Source organism: Rhineura floridana, chromosome 20, assembly GCF_030035675.1.
Source record: "Rhineura floridana isolate rRhiFlo1 chromosome 20, rRhiFlo1.hap2, whole genome shotgun sequence".
NCBI lineage: Eukaryota > Metazoa > Chordata > Lepidosauria > Squamata > Rhineuridae > Rhineura > Rhineura floridana.
In genome coordinates, this window is record NC_084499.1 from 14,129,544 (window position 1) to 14,155,630 (window position 26,087).

Genomic DNA, 26,087 nt, shown 5'->3' on the forward strand with positions numbered 1-26,087 from the left:
TCCACTTGAGGGATTTGACGTATATTTGCCCGAGCACTCCTGCAGATAAATCTGAAGATAAGTTTGCAATATGCTTTCTCTCCCGGTGAGAGCCGTCAAGGTCGAAGACTTGCTTCAGAGATGAAGTTTCAGTCCCCCTGTTGGAGAGGTCGCCGGGGTGTTGGGGCATGAGGAAGAGGAAATCGTCAAGGTCATTGTTGCCGTGAACTTTTCCTTCTGCCCACTCGATTCCTTTTCTGCAGGCCCCACCCCCACTTCTGTGGTGGATCCGTTCCTCCTTTTCGTCCTGATGTGGCACCTCTACATCTGGAAGCCCCAGGAAGAGAGTCTTTCAGCTAGGGTCAGCTCCCATAGTTTAAAGCAGGGGTGGGCAAACGGTGGCCCTCGGCCTAATTAAATGTGGCCCTCGGCCTAAATTCAAACACCCTTTTCCAAATAATCTGCCCCTCCTCTGCAATCCACTGGGCTGGGGAGAAGGGTGGGAAGGAGTGTCTGAAAAGAGAGAGAGAAAATGAATGGGGTATCTGAAAAAGAAAGGTGTCTGGAAAAGCAGAGAGAGAAATGTCTGAAAGAGAAATATATATATATATTAGCTCTACCTCCTCTGGCTCTACACATTGCTGTTATGTGGCCCTCCACAGATTACCCCCCCGCTCTCATTACAGAATAGAGATTTCATTCGTTTTTTAAGAGATTCTCATCACTTGTCAATTAAAAAAAAGACATTCCTTAGATGGAATAAACAGGCACGTACAGTGCAGATATCAGAAATATGTGCTGGGGGCCCCATCTTGCCTGGCTCAGCCTGCCTCTTGTAAGTCTCACTCACCAGAACATTCTGTATCAAGATGTCATGACTGCAGAGGAAAGAACATTTGGAACTCACAAAGCAGTGGGAAAGCCAGAAATCCCCAACCTCGTGTTTGCAGTATTTCAAGAGTTGAGGATGAGAATTGTAACAGCAGTAAAAGTGATGCACCAACGTAGGCAGGTCAAATGCTTGGGGAAGCTAGTTCATTAGGGTGGATGGAGCATTGCCCCACCAACCTTAGTCTGGCCTCAGCCAGCCCCCACCTATCTGCTTCTTACTTGCAACCAGTCCAGGGGGTGGTCCTGCCAGCCAGCTTCCTCCTCCTTATTCTCAGGGTTGGCCTTACAGAACTCAGCAGGGAGGAGAATGGAGACAGAACCAGAATTAGATGGCTCTGCCTGTCATTGGCTCTGGCTCTGGCTGTCATTGGCTCTGGCTCCACCTACTGTTAGACTCTCTGCCTTCTGCCCTACCAGTCCCCATTGGCACCAGTCACCGCCATCAAAGACCTGGATACACCAGAAGCATCCTTTGCCAAATGATGGGCATTGATGTCAAACATGAAAAGAGGCCACCGTTGGCACAATGGGTCTCTTGTTGGTTTTACTTAAAAGGTCCAGAAACCAAAGCTAGTGTAGAACGCGGCTATGAGTATTGACTGGCACTTCTTGCAGGATCGGCACTGGATGCTAATCTGTTACCGGACCCCATACAAAGTGCTGACATTAACATATAAAGCCCTAAACATTAAATAAATAAATAAATAAATAAACCATGCTTGGAATGAATTTGTTCGGTTCACCAAATTTGTTCAAAACTCGAACTACACTTGAAAAAAGTTCCCTTTACTGCTGGGTGAACTGAATGCGGGTGAAGTTCCTTTTGGGGTCGAACTTTGAAATATTTCTAGTTCATCTTCATGTTCATTCTCTTACATGTGTTTTTCACACTTTGGGCCTTCAAGCTGAAAGATCACGATTGTTGGGGGAAATAAATTAAAGAATTCGCATTCCACCATGTGTGTATTTTGATGTTTTCTTAGTCTTAAGTGTATTTTATACCTCGGCACAGCAGCCTGTGACATTCTGAAGGCTGGGAGGGAAAATGCCGAGGATCATTAAGGAACATAGGAAGCCGCCTCATATTGAGACAGACCATGCAGCTCAGGGTTACCTACACTGACTAGCAGCAGCTCTCCAGGATTTCAGGCAAGGGATCTCTTGATGCTGAAAATAGTGCGGATTGACACTGGGACCTTCTGCATGCAAGGCAGATGCTCTACCACTGAGCTACTGATGGGGAATTTTGTAGTTCGTTGGACTGGGGGTCCTTGAGTAAAATTGAAGAACACAGGCTTGCAGCGAAAAGGTGGCCTTTATTGGATGACAAGCGTACGCTTGGTTAGTCTCCCTCTGAGTGAGCGGAGAACTGCCCCATGGCACTGGTTGCCTGGGGTTTTTATACATTTCAGGACAAAGACTTTAGCACCTACCAATCAGGAGGTTACACATCAGTATGACATAGGCATTACACTATTGCATAGGCATTGCACAGGTACTGTACTTTCTGTTGGAATATGTGGTTCAACTCCAACTTGTGGGTTGAGGCTGCATGGGGTTAAAAAGGGTACCCAGAGAGGAGACCTCCTGCTTCCTAGGCTAATACCTATCCTTTGACCTCCGGCTGACTCTCCCTTCCCACTAGACTGATATGCATGGGATGTTGATCTACATCTCCTTCCTCCTTCCTTCTTCTTCCTTCTCTTGAGAGGGAGAGCAGACATCTTCTCTTTCTCTCCCTCTCTTCCAAGCATGAGGGCAAACACTAGGCTTAGTGTTTGCATCTCCAACTTAGCTAGTTGTAGAACTCTTTCCTATCAAGTATGTACTTCCAGAATAAAGTAGTTATTTCTTATTTTAAAGCTTAAAGTCTCTGTCTGACTAATTTGCCGGGAAGGTGTCATCTTTAGCAAAGATTCAAACACACAAAGGCTCACTCAGTCTCTCCATCCCCAGTTTCGCCACTCTGCGACACTTTCTGCATCATGTTCTGGTGAATTTGGCAACGTTCAGTACTTCACATAAAAGTACGTTTTCACTGTGAGCTAAGCATTCCAGCTAATGCAATCCTTCCTACGGCTTGGAGAGCGCAAGGATGTTCAGTGTCTACTCAGTGTTATCATAATTGTTTAGAGTTCTAGCTGTTCCATACAAACCAAAACAGTCAGGGAAGACAGCTCCAAGAAGAAAAGGGTTCTGGCTGGCTGCTAAACTTATTAAATGTTAAACTAAACTGTTAAAATGTTATAAACATATAGGAGTTGCATTTTTGTCCTGTTTTTTACTGGCCTTATGCCAGGTCTGTTAGTATAGTCAGAAGTGCCTTACTTTCAGACAGGCATTTAAAAAAAACAAAAAAACCTCCTCAGTCCAAAAGGTGCATAGCCTTTTGTTCAATTCATGTTGATTACTAAGTAAATCTTAGTATCTTAGAAATTACAGCATTGCAGATTTCAATTTGCATTGAACAGCCTCTCGCAACATTTTAAAAAGAAAATGCTGAGTTCGTTTCCAATTCATTCCTGACCTAATTTACAGGCTGCCTCCCTAGTAGCTCTATAAATTGCCAGGGAAATTGCCTTCTGAGCACCCACTGTGAATGCTCTGGCCTACCTTCCCAGAGTGGTGCACTCTGGTCACATTTAGCCACACACTACGCCTTCCATCCCTCTCTGATGCTTCAAGGGGAAGTGCCAGCTTCCTTTTAGACAAGGAACATTTTAGACATGTGAACATGGAAGACTGTCTTGCTGGGCTCTGCCGTAGGCAAGAAAAATATACTTCCACTCTCACTGATGTTGAACATCTTGATGCATAATATTAGTAAGCAGTGGAGGCTAGTCCACTGGGGCAAGAGGGGCACTGCCCCACCAACCTCATTCTGCCCTCAGCCAGTCCACACCTGCCTACCTTCTTAATGACAACCAGTTCAGGGGGTGGCTGTGGCTACCAGCGTCCTCCTCCTCCTCAGTCTCAGTGTTGCCGTTGCAGAACTTGACAGGAAGGGGGAGGAGGGGACAAAGGCAGAATTCATTGGCTCCGCCCATCATTGGCTCCACCTACTGTTGGGCTCCCTGCCTTCTGCCCCACCAGTCTCAAATGGACACCACCCACCACAGTCAGCAAGGCTCCCACCAGTTGAGTTCAAATAGGACTTAACTATTTAAGCATGCACAGAATTGCAGCTTGCGAGAGAGCAACTCATTTTAATACATTCCAGAGTGGTAGCCTTGTCAGTCTGTCTTACAGAAACCTAAAGCCTTGTGGCACTCTAAAAAAAATAGAGAATTGTGGCTTTTTTTTTTTCCTGGAACAGGCTTAACTTCATCAGAAGTATGACATTTTATTCTCAGTTGGTATCTGCATGTCTACACAATCCCATTCTTCCTCCAAAGAGCTCGGGGTGGTAGACATGCCCTTCATCCTTTTGTCGTTCCTTGCAACAACCCTGTGAGGTAGGCTGAGACAGAGCAACTGACCCAAGATCTTCCAGTGACCTTCACAGGGATTTGAACTCAGAGCTTCCGTCTGTTAGACCAACCACTACTCCTCGTACCTAGACTCACACACCGACAGCTCAAGACTGTTTACTCAGAACTTTAAAGCACCTTTAAAGTGCATGACTACCCCCCAAAGCATCATGGGAGCTGTAGTTTGTTAAGGGTGCTGGGAATTGTAGCTCTGTGAGGGGTCCGTGCCACCGTGTTAATTTCCCACAATGCCTCTGACACAGAATCATTCTGGGATATTGTGGGAAAGTAACATGATGGCTCAGGACTCCTCTAGAATGCCTGTTTATTTAGTTTTCATCCTGATTTGCTTGCACAAAGGTTTACATGGAGGTTAGACTATGTTTGGTCTTTGCTGAACATTCATCCCCATTTGCTTGCATAGTGTTTATAAGTCTTCCTGTCAATCATTCATCCATTCCACACTTTTCAATGCATTCCTGCGTCACTTTCTTAACACCCCCCCCCAAAATCAATTTTTATTTTTAAAGTGGATTGATTGTGCTAAGGCAACAGAGCATAAGAACATAACAACAGCCCTACTGGATCAGGCCAGTGGCACATCTCGTGCAGCATCCTGTCCTCACAGTGGCCAACCAGATGCCGTATGGGAAGCTTGCAAGCAGGATCTGGGTGCAATAGCAATCACCTCACCTGTGATTCCCAGCAACTGGTAAGCAACAGCACTTCAATCCTCTTTAATTGTGCAAACCTAAATTTCCGGTATGCATTTGAATCCCTCTTGCGAAATATGGACAGTCTGGAGCTAATCTCAGACCCTGACCCAAGGGATTTGGTAGGCTTCAATGCAGCGGTGGGCCCCAAGAACCCTGGCATCTGCCTATGTATGCCAGGGGCAGAAGCCAGGCCTATATCCACACACATGCAGAGGAACAGAATCTAAATGGTAAACAGCAGGGCCAAAAGACCATGAAATGGAAGAGACAGCTGTCGGTCTGTGACACTTCTATGCAAAGACCACATGCATACCAGATCAGCGCACTTCACGGACAGTAGCTCAGCGGCTGAGCACATGCTGCGCATGGAAAGGATCCCAGAGCAAATCCTTGACACCTCCCAGTAGGGCTGAGTCTGAAAGCTCCCTGCCTGGATCCGTGGAGAGCCTCGGTCGGTCAATTTGTAGAGTCTGTACTGGAGACCAGGGCTCCTCAACCTTTCTGAGTAGTAACCTATTCTGTGGGATACAATTCTGAACCAATTTCCAGCAGTGGCAGCGGCAGGGAAGAAGAGACCCTGTGGGCACCAAGGAAGGCATATGTGGGCATATGCGGGCCCATGGGCCACACCAGGTGCAGACAATAGAGAGGTAGATGGACTGACCAATGGTACGATTCGGTATGAGACAGCTTCCGATATTTCATACGAACACTAGAAGTGGCCTGTTCTCACAGTAGCCAGCCAGATGCCCCAATGAAGAATGCAAGAGCAACTCGCCCCGCCTGGGATTCCCAGCAACTAGGATTCAGAAGCAGACTGCCTCCGATAGTGAAGGGCGAACACAACCACTGTCGCTAGCAGCCATTGATAGCCGTATCCTCCCTGAATTGATCTTAATCCTCTGTTAAAGCCATCTGAGTTGCCAAAGGCCTGTCACAGGACCTGCTTGACATTGTAACAAGCACTTATTTCGTTCTCAAACAGAAAAAGGGATTATCTCATCAAGTCCTACTCAGAACAGATCCACTGACATGAATGGACTTGATTATCCCATCAAGTCCTACTCAGACCCACTGACATTAATGGACCTAAGTTTGTCATCACCATCTATTTCAATGGATCTATTCTGAGTAGGGCTAACATGACATTTAACCCATGTTGTTGTTGTTATGTGCCTCCAAGTCGACTACGACTTATGGCGACCCTCTGAATCAGTGACCTCCAAGAGCATCTGTCATGAACCACCCTCTTCAGATCTTGTAAGTTCAGGTCTGTGGCTTCCTTTATGGAATCAATTCATCTCTTGTTTGGCTTTTCTCTTTTTTTACTCCCTGCTGTTTTTCCCAGCATTATTATCTTTTCTAGTGAATCAGGTCTTCTCATTATGTGTCCAAAGTTTGATAATCTCAGTTTCATCATTTTAGCTTCTAGAGACAGTTCTGGTTTAATTGGTTCTAACACCCAATTATTTGTCTTTTTTGCAGTCCATGGTATACGCAAAGCTCTTCTCCAACACCACATTTCAAACGAGTTGATTTTTCCCTTATCAGCTTTTTTCACTGTCCAACTTTCACATCCATACATAGAGATCGGAAGAGCCATGTTTGTATTCCACCTTGAGCTCCTTGGAGGAAAGATGGGATAGAAATGTAATAAATAAATACATACATACATACATACATACCCATAGTTAACATCAGTAGCGTAGTGGCAAATTCAGAAGTGCAGGGCCCCTTCATGATAGTGAGGCCACACCCTTGCACAGCCACACACCCTTTTCCACTTTCCCTTGTCTCCCTCCCAGTCCTCCACCACAGCAGACATCCCTAGGAGCAAATCAGCATAAAAGGGAATCTGTGGGTTAGGACTGAGAAGAGTCTTCTCAGTGGCTGACTCATCTCCTTTCACTCCAATCAGCACGAAAGGCCAAGGACTCTTCTCAGTGGCTAATAACCAGTAGCCCCTACATAGGTCCCTCTCTGGGACCCTGCTCCCCCCAAAATAAGGGGCCTGTGACCCCTTGCGACCCCGGATGACTACACCCCTGGTTTAACACCCACACCACCTTTGCCGGACGTTCTGCATTTCGGTCCTTTGCCCGGCGCTGGAGGCTGCGGTTAAAAAGCGCAGTGCGCCTGAGCATGTGCAGAGCGCCTGGCCCTCCCCGGGACCGGAGGGGCGACAGCGCTTCCAGGCACGCCCAAAATGAAGGACTGGCTTTGGGCCAGCTAAGGGACCGGCATCGAGGCAGGGAGGGGGGGAGCTGCCAGGTCTCGGCCGCTCGCCTCCTCCTCCTTCCCCCCTCTCCAAAACTGGGCGGACCCAGCCGCTCGGAGGGCGGGGAAAGGGAACGAGGGAGCGCTGCTGCGAGCGACGGAGACGGCCGGCCAGCGCTCCTCGGCGGCTCCAGGCGGGACCATCGCACGATCCTCGGGGGCTTGCGGAGGGATGGACGATGGCTTTGGAAGCGGCTCCCTTGACCAGGCTGAGGAGCCGGCGCGCCGCGTTGCTGCGGAAAGGGGTCAGCTTTGAATGCGAGAGCGAAGGCGACCAGTAAGCCAGGCGGGCTTTTTGGGGAGGGGAGGGGAGGGGAGGGGAGGGGAGGGGAGGGGGCGCTTGGGGCCGGGGGCGGGCGGGAGGATCCCAGCAGGGAGGGGTGATCCACCCGATTTCTGGATCCACAACCACGCACACCTGCATTTCGGTTTTGCATTGGCTGCTGCTGCCGGGACTTGCCACGTTGGGAGTCAGGCAGCAAGGAGCAGGAGAGGAATGATCGGAGATCTTCCAAAGGGGTGGGTGAGGGTCTCCTCTCTCTCCCCCCTGATCTGCTGCCCTCTCCTCCCCACAGAACCAACTCAGGCCCGGGAGATAGATAGCATTAAGAAGACACCACCACCACCACCCAAAAAAACCCACAGCTGTTTTGGTCCTGGAGTCAGTTCCCTTCAAAGCTGCTGGGTTGTATTCCAACTTAGTTCTACTCCGAGTAGACCCGTTGAGTCGAATGAGCCCAAGTTAATCGTGCCCGTCGATGTCAGTGGGTCTACTCTGAGTCGGACTAATTCGGCCCCCTTCAGAGCGACTGGGTTTTATCCGGCTCAGGCCTGCTCCAAGTAGACCCGTTGAACTGGATGCGCCCAAGGTAGGCCTCTCCATAGATGTCAGTGGGTCTACTCTGAGTCGGACTAACACTGGCTACAAGCCACTGTCCTGTCCGTGGAAGGCTATTATGTCTTGTTGTTGATTACAAGGTGCAAAAAAAAAAGTGTGTGTGTGTGTGTTGGAAACAGCGGGATCTGAGTTTAGAGAGAGGATCAGCAGGAGGCCAACAGGAGAAAGAGGTGCCCCAGATTTGAGTCTGGGACGGATGGGGATCTGCCTAGATCTCATGCACGCACCAGTTGGCAATTGTGTTTCAAAACTGAGTGGAAAGTGTCAGGTAGCGGTGCTAAAAGATAATAAATAAATAAATAATTTAGATCTATAGAGGGTGGTCCCTTCGGGCAATAGAGACATTGCCCCACCAAGCTCAATCTGCCCTCAGCTGCCTGCTTTCTTACTTGCAGCCAGTCAAGGGTGGCTCTGCCTGTGATTGGCTCTGGCTCCACCTGCTGTTGGCCTCCCTGCCTTCCGCCCCTCCAGACCCAATGCTGCTGTTAATTTTTAGAAAGGGGATGAAGATTGCAATCCTAACCTCGTCTACTGAGAAGTAAGATCCGTTGAATTCGATGGGGCTTACTCCCAGGTAAGTGGGGTTAGGATTGCAGGCTTAATGATCATCTCCCCCCCACACACATACATACACACTGCTTAGATGGTAATTTGTATTATTTCAAAATGTGGTGAGCCAGCCCTGCTGCATTTGGGGCAGAGCGGGGTGACCTCTGGCTCATTCTGCTGAGAGGGCCCTGGACATCTGCCCCTAAGTCCGGCCCTTATGGTGCCAACTGGTTTCAGGTAAGCTAGGGTAGAACTTTGCAGCTGCTTGAAAAAACAATGGGCACCACATTCTGTGACTAGGCCATAGCTCAATGGCAGAGCGCTTGATGTGTGTACGCAGAAAGCCACGGTTCAAATCCACTCATCTCCAGAGGCAAGAAAAGAGACCCTCTGTGTAAGTCCTAGGAAAGACACTGCCAGCCAGAGTCAACAATTCTCGGCTAAATGGATCAATGGCCTGACTCACTAAGAGCTGATTCACTGGCTTCAGGTGCTTGTGGCGTATGAGTGAGATAGGACTTAGGTTCTTTTCTTTCTCTTTTGTAAAGGTCTAGAGAGAAATTCATGGCTAGGACTGGAGCTATTAGCTATTAGCCTTGATAGCTTTATGGAGCGTCCATGGACAGATGCAGTTTGCTCCTCAATAGCACAGGACAGCCAACATCTTTACACTCTGGTTTTAAGGCTTTCCCAGAGGCAACACTCTGGTCGCTGGGAAGCTGGATTAAGGTAACCCTTTAGTCTGATCCAACTAGACTGCTTGTATGTCCCTAGCTGTAAAGTTAATTAATTTAACTAATATGTTGTTAAAATAATGAAGCCGAAGGGAAGGCTCACTAGGGCTGAACTGCGAAGAAGTGATGAAGAGTGCCTCTGAGTTTATGCAGAGTGCATTTCTCTCTCCACCTCAGTGGTGTTCCACATGAACTGAGAATGCACCCTAGCACACACCCAAATGAAATTAAATAAATAATAAAAAAATAAATAACATGAGAGACCATTTTTACTGAGTTTCTGATTTTCACACTTCCAGTGTCCAAGACTAGAAGGATATTAAAGAAGAAAAAAGACAAGGGGGAGATGAACTCTTCCTTGGTCTGTGTTTCTTCATCAATTGGGTATTCAGAGATAGACACTCTCTGACCCTGGAGGTTCCATTTAACCATCATGACGAACGGACAATAGTTTTGTCTCTTCCCCTTTTACAGCAATTTAAGCCAGGGGTCACCATCATGACCTGTGAGTTCCATAATATAATGTATGTTCTTGTTTTGAGAAGGGCCGCATTCACATCATACATTTATTCCACTATTATTCCACTTTTCACAATCATGGCTTCCCCCAAAGAATCCTGGGAAGTGCCGTTTGTGAAGGGTGCTGAGAGTGGTTAGCAGACTCCTATTCTCCTCACAGAGTTTCCAGAGTGGTTTAACAGCCAGTCTCTCCTCTTAGAGAACTCTGAGAATCGTAGCTCTGTGAGGAGAATAATGTTCTCCTAACCACTCTCAGCACCCTTCACAAACTACACTTCCCAGGATTCTTTGGGGGAAGCCATGACTGTTTAAAGTCACACAGAACATGCAAGGCTTACATGGTAAGCACTATTCAGACAGGGGCCATGGCTCAGTGGTGGAACCCGTGCTTTGCTTGCAGAAGGTCCCAGGTTCAAGGTAGGGCTGGGCGAGCCCACAGCCTGAAACCCTAGAGAGCCACTGCCAGTCAGTATAGACAATATTGCGCTAGATGGACCAATGGTCTCGCTCAGCGTAAGGCATCTTTTGATGTTCCTATGTTCGAGAAGGATGTCTTGAAACTGGGTTTGTAGCCACATGGGGAATGAGGTTCAAAGCAAGGAAGTGTTGAGGTTCAAAGTGATTCATGCTTGGCAACCATCCCCCCAACTTCACAAATAGATTGATGGCGTATGCGCTGGTGGAGACTAACTCAAAGCTCAGTGAAACCACCAACTCACTGTTGATGAAAAAGACACATTTCATAAGAAGATAAGCAGCGCCCACTGGATCAGGCCAGTGGCCCATCTAGTCCAGCATCCTGTTCTTACGGTGGCCAACCAGATACCCATGGGAATCCTACAAGCAGGACCTGGGTGCAAGAGCACTCTTCCCTTCTGCAGCTTCCAGCAACTGGTTTTCAGAAGCGTACTGCATCTGACTATGGTCAGCCAGCTAGTAGCCACTGACAGCCTGATCCTACATGAATGTGTCTATTGTTCTTTTAAAGCCATCCAGGTTGGGGGCCATCACTGCTTCTTGTGGGAGCGAATTCCATAATTAAACTATGCGCTGCGTGAAGAAGCACTTTCTTTTGTCTGTCCTGAATCTTCCAACATGCAGCTTAATGAAATGTCCATGAGTGTTATGAGAGAGGGAGAAAAACTTTTCTCTATCCACTTTCTCTGTGCCATGCATAATTTTATATACGCCTGTCATGTCGCCTCTGACTCGCCTCTTCTCTAAACTAGAAAGCCCCAAATTCTGCAATTGTTCCTCGCAGGGGAGTTGCTCCATCCCCTTGATCATTCCGGTTGCCCTTTTCGGAACCTTTTCAGAACTGTAGAATATCCTCTTTTAGGTGAGGTTACCAGAACTGTACACAGGATTCCACATGTGGCCGTACCATAGATTTATACAATGGCATGATTGTTGTTGTTATATGCCTTCAAGTCGATTACGACTTATGGCGACCCTATGAATCAGTGACCTGCAATAGCATCTTTCATGAACCACCCTTTTCAGTCCTTGTAAGTTCAGGTCTGTGGCTTCCTTTATGGAATCAACCCATCTCTTGTTTGGCCTTCCTCTCTTTCTACTCCCTTCTGTTTTTCCCAGCATTATTGTTTTTTCTAGTGAATCATGTCTTCTCATTACATGTCCAAAGTATGATAACCTCAGTTTCATCATTTTAGCTTCTAGTGATAGCTCTGGTTCAATTTGTTCCAACACCCAATTATTTCTCTTTTTCACAGTCCATGGTATACGTAAAGCTCCCTCCAACACCACATTTCAAATGAGTTGATCTTTCTCTTATCTGCTCTTTCACTGTCCAACTTTCACATCCATACATAGAGATTGGGAATACCATGGTCTGAATGATCCTGACTTTGGTGTTCAGTGATACATTTTTGCATTCGAGGACCTTTTCTAGTTCTCTCATAGCTGCCCTCCCCAGTCCTAGCCTTCTTCTGGTTTCTTGACTATTGTCTCCATTTTGGTTCAGCAGTTTTATTTTCAACACCTCTCCTAATGGCCCCTAGCATGGAATTTGCCTTTTACAGTTGCTGCATGCTAGGGATAATTACAGCAGGGAATGACTACAGTACAGCTCAGTGTCTGTAATGCAGTTATATAAAACGATGCTCTGCTGCCGCACTTGGAATAGTGTGCACAAGTGCTGGTCAAAAAGGACATCACAGGGAGAGGTGGAGCAGGCACAGAAATGAGCTCCCAAAGCCATTCAAGAGGTTGGAGCAACTCCGCTAAGAAGAAAGGCTGTAGTGTTTGCGGGCTTTTGAAATTTTTTTTTATATTTTTCCAAAATAATGCCGGAAAAGAAGAATAACATAGTCATTAAACTAAAGTCATAAAGAAAAACATTTGAGACACATTTTCAAACAAAGGCAAGAGATACATTTGATCCTGCGCATCACCAAATGTGTCATTCCGGGAGGAAATGCAAACCGCTCTTGACAAATTTGTTGCATTTGGGGGCTTTTTTTTTTATTTGGCAAAAATAAAATAAAAACAAGACAACTTTGTAAAATTCTGCATGGTGCAGCGGGGTGTGTGCATGTATCTGTATACACGCATAGAAAATCTCCCTCATGATGCTATAATTTGGGGTTGTGCAATGAAATTGATCGGTTGGTGACAGGCCTGAGGCCACACAAAAGAAAGTACTTCTTCATACTATGCATAATTAATGCATGAATTCACAGCCACAAGATGCAGTGAAGGCCACTCTTTTTGATGGCTTTAAAAGTGGATGAGATGAATTCCGGGTGGAGGGGGAGAACATAAATGGCTATTAACTGTGTTGGCATTGACTAAATGGAACTTCCATGCTGAGACTCTGAGCCTCTCAATTTGCTGGGGCTTGTCAATGGGAGAGGGCTATTGCCTTCCTGCCCTGCTTCTGAGCTATCTGGGGTCATTTGATTGGCCACTGTGAGAAATGGAATCCTGGACCAGATGGGGCCTTTGATATGGCCAGGCAAGGCTCTTCTTATGTTCTTTATCCTATCCCTAAATGTTTCTCTGAAATCCTCCTTCCAGGGGTATAGTTGACCAGGGTCCCAGGGGGTCTTAGACCCCTTACTTTTTTGGGGGGGTAGGGTCTCAGCAGGGTTCCTATATCTTCAGTATCCTTTCCTGCTCATTGGAGCCAGAGTGAATGAAGGAGAGTCAGCCACTGAGAAGAATCTTCTCAGTAGCTAACACACTCTTCTTAGTATGGCAACCAAGAAGGGAAACTCAGCAAAGGAAGTTCCTTACCTTGCAGCATCTGAGGCTATTTGCCCATGTACATGCACAGAAAATTGTGGATCTGGCTGAGACGCAACACATGGATATCTGCATTGATCTTTGCAATGCATCACTAAGGAAAAGTACTCCAAAGAATGTAAGAGACTGAAAGCTCATTTTATTGTATACTCCTAGAAGAGGTAGTGGCTGTGAGGGGGCATGATGTGACTCTCATGAAGGGACCCTGCACTTCTGAATTGGCGACCACAGTACTGCCTCCTACTAACCCTAATGGCTATGTTCTACTTCCACTGTCTCAGGCAGCATGCTTCTGAATACTTGTTTCTGGGGACCGCAGGAGGGGAGAATGCTCTTGCACTCAGGCCTGCTTGTGGGCTTCAAATCGGGGCATCTGGATAGCTACTGTGAGAACAGGATGCTAGACTAGGTGGTCCACAGGCCTGATCCAGCAGCCAGGCTCTTTATATTTATTTTCTTACCTTCTCCAAGGAATGGGCTGTCATTTAAAACCATTGCTCCCCCCCATTCCTAATATTAAAGCACTTTAAAGTTCAGTTATTGGCCCAGTTTGCACATAATGGTGGACTGCCTTCAACTTGATTCTGACTTATGGTGACCCTATGAATAGGGTTTTCATGGTAAGCAGCATTCAGAGGGGGTTTACCATTGCCTCCCTCTGAGGCTGAGAGGCAGTGACTGGCCCAAGGTCACCCAATGAGCTTCATGGCTATGTGGGGATTTGAACCCTGGTCTCCCAGGTAGTAGTCCAGCACCTTAACCACTATACCGCACTGGCTGTCTCACATAATGGTAAGCCACAGTTGAACAAGCTATGGCTTCCTGTGAAGGAGCATAGTGCATGATGCTCAACCTGCGCCTGCCCCTCTTATCTTCTTCTCTCTAGCAGGGACAAATTAAACCAGAGGACTAGCTTGGTGTGACGTGCAAACTCGCCCTTGTGGAAGATGCAAAGAACAAAGCTCAGCTTCCCCCCCCCTCTTCCTTGCAAACTTTGTTCAAACAAATCAAGACAAATGCTCAATAAACAGTTTGTCTCGAAGGGGAAAATATAAGGAGGAGACAGACTGTGGTCTGTTGCCTACCTCTTGCAAATTCTGAGCGGAACGGTCAGTTATTTAATTCATTTATTATTTGCTGGTCTTGGTTTGGCATGCAGGTTGGGTGTCATTGTTCTAACTTCTATACCATACATCCATGCCCTTTTGTTATTCCTTTCGGGGTGCCTCTCTCCCCCCCTTTTTTTTTTCTTTTGCAGGGCACCTGTGCCTTTAACATTCATGTCCTGAGAAAGAAATTCAGCAGGTGCACCTTTCTCCAGCATGGAGAGGAGAAAGTCTTCACCTGTTGGGTTTATGCCCGTTTGGCAACTAGTAAAGAGATAAGCATTGTGTTGCGGGGCAGGGGATGGCAGTATTATCTTTTTACTGACTGCTGAGTTGCAGTTTACCATCAAATGTAATGGTGATGTCCTTTTCCTAGATTTTTTCCTCCTTGCTGGATTTTTCTATGAGTTGTTTTTCTGAGGACTGGATGGAAATATCCTTCCTTTTGGTTTCTCATATTTTTGGCACGCGCCTATGTGAATTTCTTGGAAATTACAGTCTTAGCGGTGACAGTGGCAACGTTGGATTCTTTTGATGCAACATTGCTTTGAGGTCTTGAAAGACGGCAAATGACAAAACTGGGTTTTAACATTTTTGCCAGCACTCTGGCCAAACTGTGCCAGGTCAGTGATCCCTTTGCTGTTAGCACACCCATCCCCCTTTTGATTTCCTGTCAACTATTTTAATTGATTTCTAGGCCATGGTTTTTTTAGCAGAACGGGTTTGCGTAAGTAAATATTTGCATTCCAACAATATGAAGAGGGAGAGAAAAAACCACAGTAGCGTTTCCTCCCTGCTCTCCAGAATTGAAATGGGATGCCTGCTGTCACCCTGTCACTTTGAAAGGTTCACTTTTTGAACAAATAAGAGCAAGGATTACCCTCGGAGGAGGTCTCAGTTTCTGCATGAATTACTATTTCCTCATTGGAAAAGGGTGCTAGTGGGTCCGAGAATACTGGTAGAGTACATGTTTTGCTTGCAAAAGGTTCCCTGAGTCAATCCCTGGGATCTCCAATTAAAAGGATCAGGTAACAGATGGAATTAGGTAATTGGACTTAATGGGCTTGCACAGCCCCCCTTTCCTCTTTAAATAGTAATGTGCATTGCTTCACTTCAAAATGTACTGCGTTTGGAGGCCCTCCTGGGGAATGAAGCCCCAGATGTCGGCCCCAAGTCCAGCTCTGATGGCACCACTAAGCAGACAATGGGGTAGATATGTGAAGGCCTTGTTGTTGTTATGTGCCTTCAAGTCAATTATGACTTATGGTGACCCTATGAATCAGTGACCTCCAACAGCATCTGTCATGAGCCACCCTGTTCAGATCTTGTAAGTTCAGGTCTGTGGCTTCCTTTATGGAATCGATCCATCTCTTGTTTGGCCTTCCTCTTTTTCTACTCCTTTCTGTTTTCCCCAGCATTATTGTCTTTTCTAGTGAATCATGTCTTCTCATGATGTGTCCAAAGTATGATAACCTCAGTTTCATCATTTTAGCTCCTAGTGACATTTCTGGTTTAGAACAAAGTATTTGTCTTTTTCGCAGTCCATGGTATGTGAAGGCCTGGGTGGGGGAACAGGGAAAAGCTGTATTTTTAAAAAATCCCCCATTTTTCAGGGATTTCCCCTCCCCATTTTTCAATTTTTCCCCTTGGTCTTCACATCTCTACAATGGGGATGGGGGGGAACCTCTGTCTGAGATCCTAGAGAACCTCTGCCAGTCAGAGTAGACAATGCTGGACTGAATGGAAAAATAGCTTGACTCAATATGAGGCAGCTTTGTGTGGGTCTGTGTTCTGGAACAGTGAATCGTAGAGAGATGCAACTGCAGCCTCCTCCGGGGACTGGTAATTCTACATTATCTTTGCAATGGAGTGATGGAGTGATCCTATTACAGCCCCTGCAGAGATGTGGCAGAATCAATGGGGAGTGATTAGGAAAGGTTCTGTCCAGTTAATCACATAGAAAGGTGGCCTTTTTTATGGATGAGGGCTTTGGGCTTACAGGACCCCCCTCTCTCCCCCCCCACTGCCACATAGAGACCACAGACACATGAATCTCTCTCACACACATGCATACACATACTTACATAGTTCACACATGATCTGGGAGACCAGGGTTCGTATCCCCACTCACCCATGTAGCTCACTGGGTGACCTTGGGCAAATCACTGCCTCCAGCCTAACCTACCTCACAGGGTTGTTGTGAGGATCAAATAGGAAGGGGAGAACCTTGTATGTCACCTTGAGCTCCTTGGAGGAAAGGGGGGATATAAATGTAAGAGAAATAACTTACTAAAATATGCAACCACACCTTTATCGCCTCCCTCTCTCTCCTCCTGATCATACTTGAGCACCCCTCCCATTCAAGAAAACCCTCTGTATGGCTGAAGGAGGTACCTGCCATTTTTTTTTAAAAAAAACATGTTTCCCTACACACATGCACACCAAATACACGAGGTAATGTACATGTGGGCACTGGGTTGGCAATTCCTGCAGTCTAATTCATGTATATCTTGCAGTATACTTGGACACGCAAAGGTGCGCCTGTACATCATGTTGGAATGACTGGCCGGCAGCCTCTCATTCTGGAAGCCCAACATTCAGAACTTAGAACCAAGAGTTGGAAGGGTCCTCATGAGGCCAATCTAGTCCAACCCCTTGGCCGACGCGAAGAATCCAGAGCATTCCCAGCAGATGGCTGTCCAGCTTCAGCTCGATGACTTCCAGAGAGGAAAACCCACCCGCCTTCCTAAGTCTTTGGTCCCACTGTCAAATGGCTCTTGCCATCAAAAAGTTTCTCCTAATGTTCCACTTAAATCTACCCTCCCGTAGCTGAAGCCAATTCAATTGAGCCCTGCCCTCTAGAGTAGCAGAAGGCAAGTCTTTTCCCTCTTCTGTGTAACAGCCCTTCAGATATTTCAAGTGTGTTATGAAGCTTCCCCCTCCTAACTTGAGAAAGAACTTTACATTTCTGGGCAATACATAATAGTAATAGGTAATAGTAATAGTAATAGTAATAATAATAATAATAATTAAATAAATAAATAAATAAACAGCCTCTGCCCTTCACCCTCAAGTCCTAGAGCAGGTCATAACAATCCAACATACATAATCAAAAACAATAACAACCTAACTTCACAAAAATATACTACTAATAATTAATAATGCGGTTATACCTTGCTCTTCTGCTCTGAGATCATATAAATAACAATAGTTAGACCTCGCTTTTCTGCTCATAGATTAATTATAAGCTCTTCTGCTCATATATAATAATAATCGTTCTTCTCCCGATAGAGCACCCCAAGTGGTTTAGATAAGAGAAACCACAATAAATAAGGCAAAATAACTCCCATGAGTACAAAAATAAGTGTTTAAAAGCAACTGTAGCCATTCGAAAACCAGCAATCAGTGAATTAAAAGAAGTTCAGCAACAGCAGAACTGAACATAAACCTTCTTCCAGTTTATGTCTAAAAGATAGGAAGGAGAGGGAAAGAGAGCCAATCTCTACTGGGAGGGTATGTCACAGCCGTGTCACCACCACTAAAAAGGCTCTGTTTGTAGATTAGAATCCAGCATCAGATGCGTGAAGTGTTATCCAAGTTGCCATATATGTATGTGTGTGTGTGTGTATTATATACACACAAACAGAGGGGTGAAGAAATGTTAGCAGAGAGAAATGTTAGCAGTGAGGTCAGAAAAATAAAATGCAAGAAATGCAGACTGTGATCACTGCATTAAAGCTGAAATGTATATGAAATAACTGCCATGACCGTTAACAAAGAGCCGAACCGCCTGGATTTGAACAACGCATTAACGTGAGTAGTGGGATAAAAACCCATTGGGTACTGTTCAACCCTATTTATTTATTATTTATTTATTATTTGATTTATATCCCGCCCTTCCTCCCAACAGGAGCCCAGGGCAGCCAACAAAAGCACCAAAAATGTTAAAACATCATAAAAACAAATGTTAAAACACATTGAAACAAAAACATATTTCAAAACGTTTCTTAAAAAAGCTTTCAAAACATCGTCTAAGATTAAAAACATTTTTAAAAGGTTTAAGAACATATTAAAATGCAATTCCAGCACACTGACGCAGACTACTCCTGTTCAGAGTAGACCTATTGACGTTAATGGGCATGACTAACTTTGGCTCATTAATTTCAGTGGGTCTACTCTGAGTAGGACTTCGCTTACTACAACCCATCAGGCTGTATGCAATGTTAGCCCTACTCAGAGTAAAAAATGGAAGTGGACTGCCCTCAAGTCGATTCCGACTTATGGCGACCCTATGAATAGGGTTTTCATGGTAAGCGGTATTCAGAGGGGGTTTATTATTGCCTTCCTCTGAGGCTGAGAGGCAGTGACTGGCCCAAGGGCACCCAGTGAGCTTCATGGCTGTGTGGGGATTCGAACCCTGGTCTCCCAGGTCGTAATCCAACACCTTAACCACTACAGCACATTCAGAGGTGACCCAATGAAATTAGTGGACCTAAATTAGTCATGCCCATTCTTTTCCATGCCAGTAGGATTACTATTGGATACAAGCCATTGTCTCTGTTCAAGTCGCAGGATAGAATTGAACTTGACAAGATGTTAGCTAAGGGTTAGATCCCTACACTGTCAAAGGTTCCTCAGTGAAAAGAGTTTGGAATGAAGAAACAACCAACTTCCCCAAAAGGCTGTATGTTTTCTGCTTACCACCCTACCACTGAAACATGCACCCGAAGGATGCGATCTGGATTGCGCTTTCAGTTCATAGCAGGGTGAGGCACAACAGGCATGGGTGGTACTCGGCATGAACTGAGTGTGCACCCTAGAACATTTCCCAGAATCCTCTTGCAACTCACAGACAGAGAGAGAAACCAGCCTGCTGTACAACAGAAACATTTACATCCTTTGCTCATCCACTTCTGGCCTCTGGCCTCGCCAACCCCTAGCATGTGGCCCCTGGAAGATTGCACATAAGGGAATGTGGCCCTGAGACTCACAAAGGCTCCCCACCCATGTGATATGAGAAATACTTAGATATGGCTCTGCTGCAGTTTTCAAGGACAGAGCAACTGTTCTCAGCTGGCAAGGAAGGGGGACAGTTATAGATCTGGGGTGCAAACCGTTCTCCTCCACAATCCTGCTTAGAGTGAATGGGAAATGCAGGAGACTTCATTTAATTAGAGCCTGTGGAGGAGAAGTGCCTGATGGATGTTTGCCCTTTGGCTCCAGCTGTTTTATTTTTTTTTTAAGCACTTAATGGAACACATCTGAGGCCCTTAAAAGGGCAGAAACAGATCTAAAGAAACCCAAATGCAACCCAGGCAGATAATATCAGATTCTAGATAGCTTTGGTAATGAAGCAAACCCAGATTTATTTAATTTTTTGTGTTCCAGTTTATTCCCTGCTTTCTTGCCATTTCCCATCAAGCGACTGCTGCCTTTCAAATAAGGGCTTGTTCCGTTCTGCTCATATGGTTCTTTTTCACCTTCTGACAATGGAGTAGATGTACATACGCATTTGTTGTTTTCATTTTTCAAAAAAAAAAAATACAGTTGTATGAATCGATTGAACCAGCAAACAAACCAAATCAGGAAATGCATGCCTTTCCATTGATTATGCTATCATGGCTACTGGCCAATTGCTTCTTTGTTTGGCAGACCGCTGGTCAGGAATGATGGCTGCTCTCCCTCCATTGTCGGAGACAGCGTGCCTCTGAATACCAGCTGCTGAAAATCGTAAGGGGGGGAGTGCTGTTGTGCTCAGGTCCTGCTGGCCGGCTTTCCATGGGCATCTGGGGTTGGCCACTGCAAGAATTGGATTAGATGCTTTTGGCCTGATCCTGTTATGACCCACATATCAAGCCATGATCTGGACACGCAGTCAGAGGCTGCAGGGGCACCAGATGGAGAGCCGGGTCAGGGCTCAGACCTGACTGCTGAAGATAAAGAGACAATTTCACCGGAGGCTGTTGGGCAGGATCTTCCAGAAGAACCTCCCAGACCCTGCTTGGACCCTCATGGAAACCTTCTCCTGAGACTGAAGAAGTTAGGCTGGAGACAGAGGCTTAGAAGGCCTCAGGCTGTTCCTAACCTTTGTCAGAGCAAGTTGCTTGCCTGGAGCTGTTCGTGGTTCTGCAACCTTTGAGCAGCCTTACCGCTTTCCCTCTGGGATCTGGCATGGTTGGGTCAAAACACAACAGAGCTAACTGGGCTCTTCTTGTGTAGTCAATTACATCTCGAGGGTCACAGGTTCCCCATTCATGCTTTACATCATTTGAAGCTGCCTAGGACTTACAGTTTGTCCTTCTAGTCCATCTGAGTGGTCGCGGCTCTTGAGAAATTTAAGTTGGGGTTTTTGCCCACGCCTGCTCTCCGAGATCTTTTTAACTCAAAAAGCAAGGGACCTTCTGCATGCAAAGCATGTACTCTACCCACCAACCCATGGGCCCTGCCCCTTGATTCTATCCCTTGAGTTAGAAGCTCTTCAGGACCTCTGCCTCCTCTCAGTATAAGCTGATTTTATTGTTTAAGTAGTTCACCTGCCATGCCTGGTCCTGAGTTGGTACCAGACACAGAGTACTCAGAGGACAGCCCACATACTCCACAAGTCTCTGACTCTTTGTTCCTTGCCCTTGTTCTAGTTTCCCTTTCTTGAACTCTGTGTGATATTGACCTTGGACTGTTGACTGATCTTGTCTCTGAATCATGTTTTGAACCCAGATCGATCCTCTGTGCTTGGCTTAGGTTGCTTAGGAACGGGCTGCATCTACAGATCTGCCCTTGTTGGTGAGTGTTTTCCAAAAAGGCTTATAGCTCTTAAGACTGGGGCCCTAGTCCATGAGAGCACCATCTAAAACTAGCTTAATGAAAAATTAAGATTTCTTAAATTGGACGATGGTCCTATTTTGCGTCGGGCGACTTATAAAAATGAAGATGGGAAAGACCTGAAGTGTGTGAGAGATTGAGGAATGCTTCTTTTTCAGATGAGGCCCACTAGGCACTCATTGTTTAAAACAGTGGTGAGCAGATGTTGTGGGGTTCCCATCTTCCATCGTCCCTGACCATTGGGCATGCTAGCTGGGGCTGACGGTAGTTTGAGCCCAACATCTGGAGGCCCACAGCCCCTCCACTGCAGTGATCTGAAATTTACAGCCTTGTATTTAACTCCAGTGATCGTCTGACTGAAGAGCTCTACTTTGTTTTAATCACAGAGCAAGTTGCCAAATCCTTAAATGTAGCCATTTCATTTCAACAATCTGTCATTTGTTTTTTGAACTTTCTCTCTCCCACCGCCCCCGGCCTTTTAATGAACTTACATATTTTATGTTCTGTAAATATATTATATTTGGATTTGAGTTTATCATTTGCCTGGTACCTTTAAGCGACCAGGTTTTTCAGGTAGGCGAGTGATCAAGCTCCATCCCTCCTCTGATAAGCTGCTTGTTTCTGTGCCAGCCACGGAGGGAGGCAAATCTCATGCTCAACAATCTGCCTGGAAATCCAACAGGCTGGCAGAAGAGAGAGATGGATCAGTGGCTTCTTTCACACTGCACTTTAGTCATTATTCAGATGATTTCTTACCTAGTAATTGGTGCATTATATTTGATCTTTCACACGACATACAAGCTAGCTCTGGAATCCTAGTGGAATGTAGTGCAATTTTAGCACAAATTTCCACGATAAATGATACCAGAAATAATCCGTTGGCACGGCTGGGAACCCAGAAAATTGTGGGAGCTTTAGCCTATGGCTAAGATTGCATTAAAGTTTTATCTTGTGGGAGCTTTTCACAGCTGCAGCCGCTCGTGTGACAGGCATCCCAGCATGCAGTGCGTTCCTGCCCTTTAGCCGTGCGTTTTTTTGTTTTGGCCTGATGAAAATTGTACTGGTATTCCGGGATTGGCACAGATAGCAGCAGCTTTTCACACACACCCCCCGTGTCAATACAACTAAAATAATTTAAAAAGTCAAATCAGGAGAGGGCTTGGATGGCGACGGGTTGAGATCTTAGACCTCCTACACAGTGGGGAACAGTTCGCATGTGCATAGTGGGTGTGGGACAAAAGCAAGACGTTCCTTGCAGCTGTGTGAAAGGCAGTTGAGCGAAATGCCGGTTTACCGGCTGGAAAAGCTGCTGTTCCTTAACGCCAAAGGTACTGCAGTGTGAAGAGGATTTTAGAAATTGGGACAGAAGCGCTTCCTTTTTAATCCATGAAACTAATGCAATCAGCCCCATGTGTGAAAGCAGCCAGTGTCTTCCTCTACCAGTCCACTCGGCAGAAGGCTATTATTTTACCAGTGTTCTAAGAGGCTCGTGGCCTATGGGCTCCTCCAGAGTACCTGTTTATTCAGCATTCATCCAGATTTGCTTTCACAAAGATTATGCAGTGGTTAGACTATGTCTGTTCTTTGAGTGATTGTTCAAATTTGTTTGCAGAGAGGTTAGATGACAATGAACATTCATTTTGATTTGCTTGCACTGTGTTTATATGCATCTTCCTTTTAATCATTTGTTCATTTGTCACTTTTCAATTCATTTCCCCATCACTTTCCTACCTGCAAAAGTCTTTTTTTAAAAAAAGTCAGATTTGTTGAGCTAGAGCCCCAGAGCACTTTAATTGTGCAAATCTAAATTTCTGTGCACTTGAATCCTGCCTGCAAAATACTGGCAGTCTGGAGGTGACCTATATATCCATGCTGGCCACTGGGGAGAGGGTTTCTTTTTAGCAGGCTAGTAAAAAACAATGCAGGCTAGTAACTCTTGTGGGCTTATTTACAAGGCTGATAAAAACAAAGTATGCTTCTGAACTTTTTTTTTTTAGTATCTAGATCAGGGATGGAAAGATCTGTCAGTTTTGGCTCTCTGAATTTCTCATTTTACCAATCTAAAGATCAGTTGTCCACATTTCTGCAGTAATTTGGGATTTTTTAAAAAAGCCCTCATGAAAATTCTTCAACATTTTAGTGCAAACATCTCCAAATAAACACATTTTTGAATGCAGTTCTGACTAATGTGTATATTTTGCAAGCAATTTCTCTTAACATGCATTTTTTAATGTTTTCACTAATTATTCATTTTTCTGCACACTTTCCTCTAATATATGCATTTTAGTAAACATGGTTGGAGAACTGCATCATAACTTTCAGTTAAGTGTGAAGTTTGAAGGAGGGCTGTGTTTCAGGTCTCATATTGTTTCAGAAAGTGCAAATATGATAAATTTGGCTTTAAATGTGAACTGAATTGAATTTCTCACCGGACCCTAATCCAAATGCCAGTGTAATTGACTAAGTCTAAAACCCATATGAGCTGACCTAAGATGGGGTAAGGGCCTCCTTTATTTGCAAGCCTGTGTGAATGGATGAATCTATCAATTTCCATTTGTCTCAGTTTTCCAGGATTAAGTTCACCTCCATTTTTCCACATCAGTTTGCAATTTTTTTTAACGTCCTCATGAAAAATTCATCAGGATTTTAATGCGCATGTCTCATAATATACACATCTTTGCGTGCTATTTTGCCCAGTATACACATTTTTGCAAAGCAGTGTCCTCTAACATAATACATCTTTGCGTATTATTTTCACAACCCATGGATATTTATGCCCACTTCACTATGTGCATTTTTGTGCACATTATGTGGCTGGCAAATGGCACTGCAGTGTTCAGAGAACAGCGAATTTTGTAGGGTGGCTGTGTTTTGCTTTGCGCATTGTTTTGCAAATGAGGTTGGTTCGCCTTTAAATGCGAACTGACCTGAATTCCTTCCCTTTCCTTGCCAGCCTCTTGAGCTCAGATTGGCGTTTGGCCAGCGTTTTCTCAGAGCAGAGCTGCGCTTCTGAGAGGGCTTTGCCAGACCTGGGAGATGCGGTTCCCCATCTCCCTGACATTGTGAGCTGTCCTGACTTGGGCTAAGCAAAAGCCTCACGTTCTTGCAAATGAGCATCCCAGCTTTTAAACTTGGCGGCTTTGAAGCTGTTGAACATGCATCAGTCATGCTTAGTCTTCCCCATGTCTTATACCTCCCTTCCCATTTTTGAAAAATTAGCCTCTCCCCTCCCCTTCCCGCAGTTGATGCTTGTTCATACTAAATGGGCAAGAAATACTGACAGCATGAGGTAAGGGAGGTAGCCTTTAGCAGTACTATAAATTCAAGCTCTCTCTCCCCCTACCCCCACCCCAATGCATTTCAGGCTGTGTTTTTTTGTTTCTTTTTCAATCTTGCAAAGGGTGGCCCTCACAATAGCTGAATATTTTTGGTGCTGGCTTTCTTCTAATGGCACAGAGGTCGGTTATGTCTTGTTTTTGAGCTTGACTCGGTCATAAAATATGCTGCAAAAATGAGCTCCAAAGATGAAATCCTTTCCCCAAACCCCTTTCCAAGAGACTTCCACTGTTTGCTCACAGAAGGTGGGAGTGGAGAGAATTTTGGTACAAGTTTATATTGATATTGCAGCTTTAAATATATAGATATAGATATATATGTAGACATATACAGAGCCATAGCTTGGGTAGAGCCCTGTGCTGTATGAAAAATACTTGGATGTGCCAGACTCTTTGCATTGCCACTGCGGGGCCACAAGAGGGCACTACAGAGTGGCTGATCTTACTTGGTGATAAGACTGTGTGTATGTGTGTTATTTTATTTCTGCTTTTGGATTGGAGGGGTGAGAAAAAGAAGGGGGGGGAAAGATTTTTGCTGTGGCTGCAAATAAAAACTTCCTGAGATGTAGATTTGTGAGCTGAGCTTTGCTTTGTTCCTTTAAAAGCATGTACTCTTTCTTTCTGGAAGCAGGCAAAGTGGTTGAAATCTCGCTTTGATTTGATGGTGTCAATGCAGCTAAATATTTGGAGTTAAGCAAAGCTATATGGTTCCAGAAGAACAAGCTGGATTCTGTGACTAATTGGCAGATTTAACTGTCAAAGTCCTTGGCAGTGTGTATGCATTTGTAGTAGAGATGGTAGAGAACGTTGTTAGCTCCACGTTTTAAAGCAAACCAACCAGATCCAAAGTTTCCAGACTTGTATGCAGACCGGAACATGGTTATCCATCAGATTGTACGTCGATCTGAATTTTACGATGCGGTTTTGATACAAAATGTATATTTTGCAGGAAAAATGTGTGCAGGAATGCATATTTTAGGGCAAATGCATAGAAAACCATTGTTGTTATGAGCTTTCAAGTCTATTACGACTTATGGCGACCCTATGAATCAGTGACCTCCAATGGCTTCTGTTGTAATCCACACTGTTCAGACCTTGTAAGTTCAGGTCTGTGGTTTCCTTTATGGAATCAATCCATTTCTTGTTTGGCCTTCCACTTTTTCTACTCCCTTCTGTTTTTCCCAGCATACAAAAACATATTTTTTGGGGGGGAGGACGCATACATAATGTGTATTTTTAATGAAATGTGCATACAAAATGTGTACAATTGGAAATATGGTTTAAAAAAAGAATCCATGGAAAACAGGAAAATGACTCATAACTGAAGGCATGTGAAACTGAGGCCGCATCTGTACTATACACTTAAAGCAGTATCATACCAATTTAAACAGTCACAGCTTCCCTCCAAAGAATCCTGGGCACTGTAGTTTGTTAAGGGTGCTGAGAATGGCTAGGCGGCCATTCTCACAGAGCGATGATGCTCAGAGTGGTTTAACAGTCAATCTCTCTTTCCAGGGAATTCTAGCT

At 45.2% G+C, this 26,087-nt stretch overlaps 1 protein-coding gene across 4 annotated transcripts in view; it reads left to right on the top strand.

The window, feature by feature from the left end:
• The first annotated feature begins 7,405 nt into the window (after positions 1 to 7,405).
• Positions 7,406 to 26,087, top strand: part of GARNL3 (GTPase activating Rap/RanGAP domain like 3) — a 120,486-nt gene continuing 101,804 nt past the window's right edge. The window contains exon 1 of one of the 4 annotated variants that reach the window (XM_061603788.1): positions 7,406 to 7,610. In XM_061603788.1, coding sequence (XP_061459772.1) covers positions 7,513 to 7,610 — 98 coding nt within the window. In that variant the 5' untranslated portion in view covers positions 7,406 to 7,512. Of the gene's footprint in view, positions 7,611 to 24,241; positions 24,515 to 26,087 lie in introns of those variants that run through there. The other 3 variants (XM_061603793.1, XM_061603782.1, XM_061603787.1) reach the window with 3 other exon arrangements.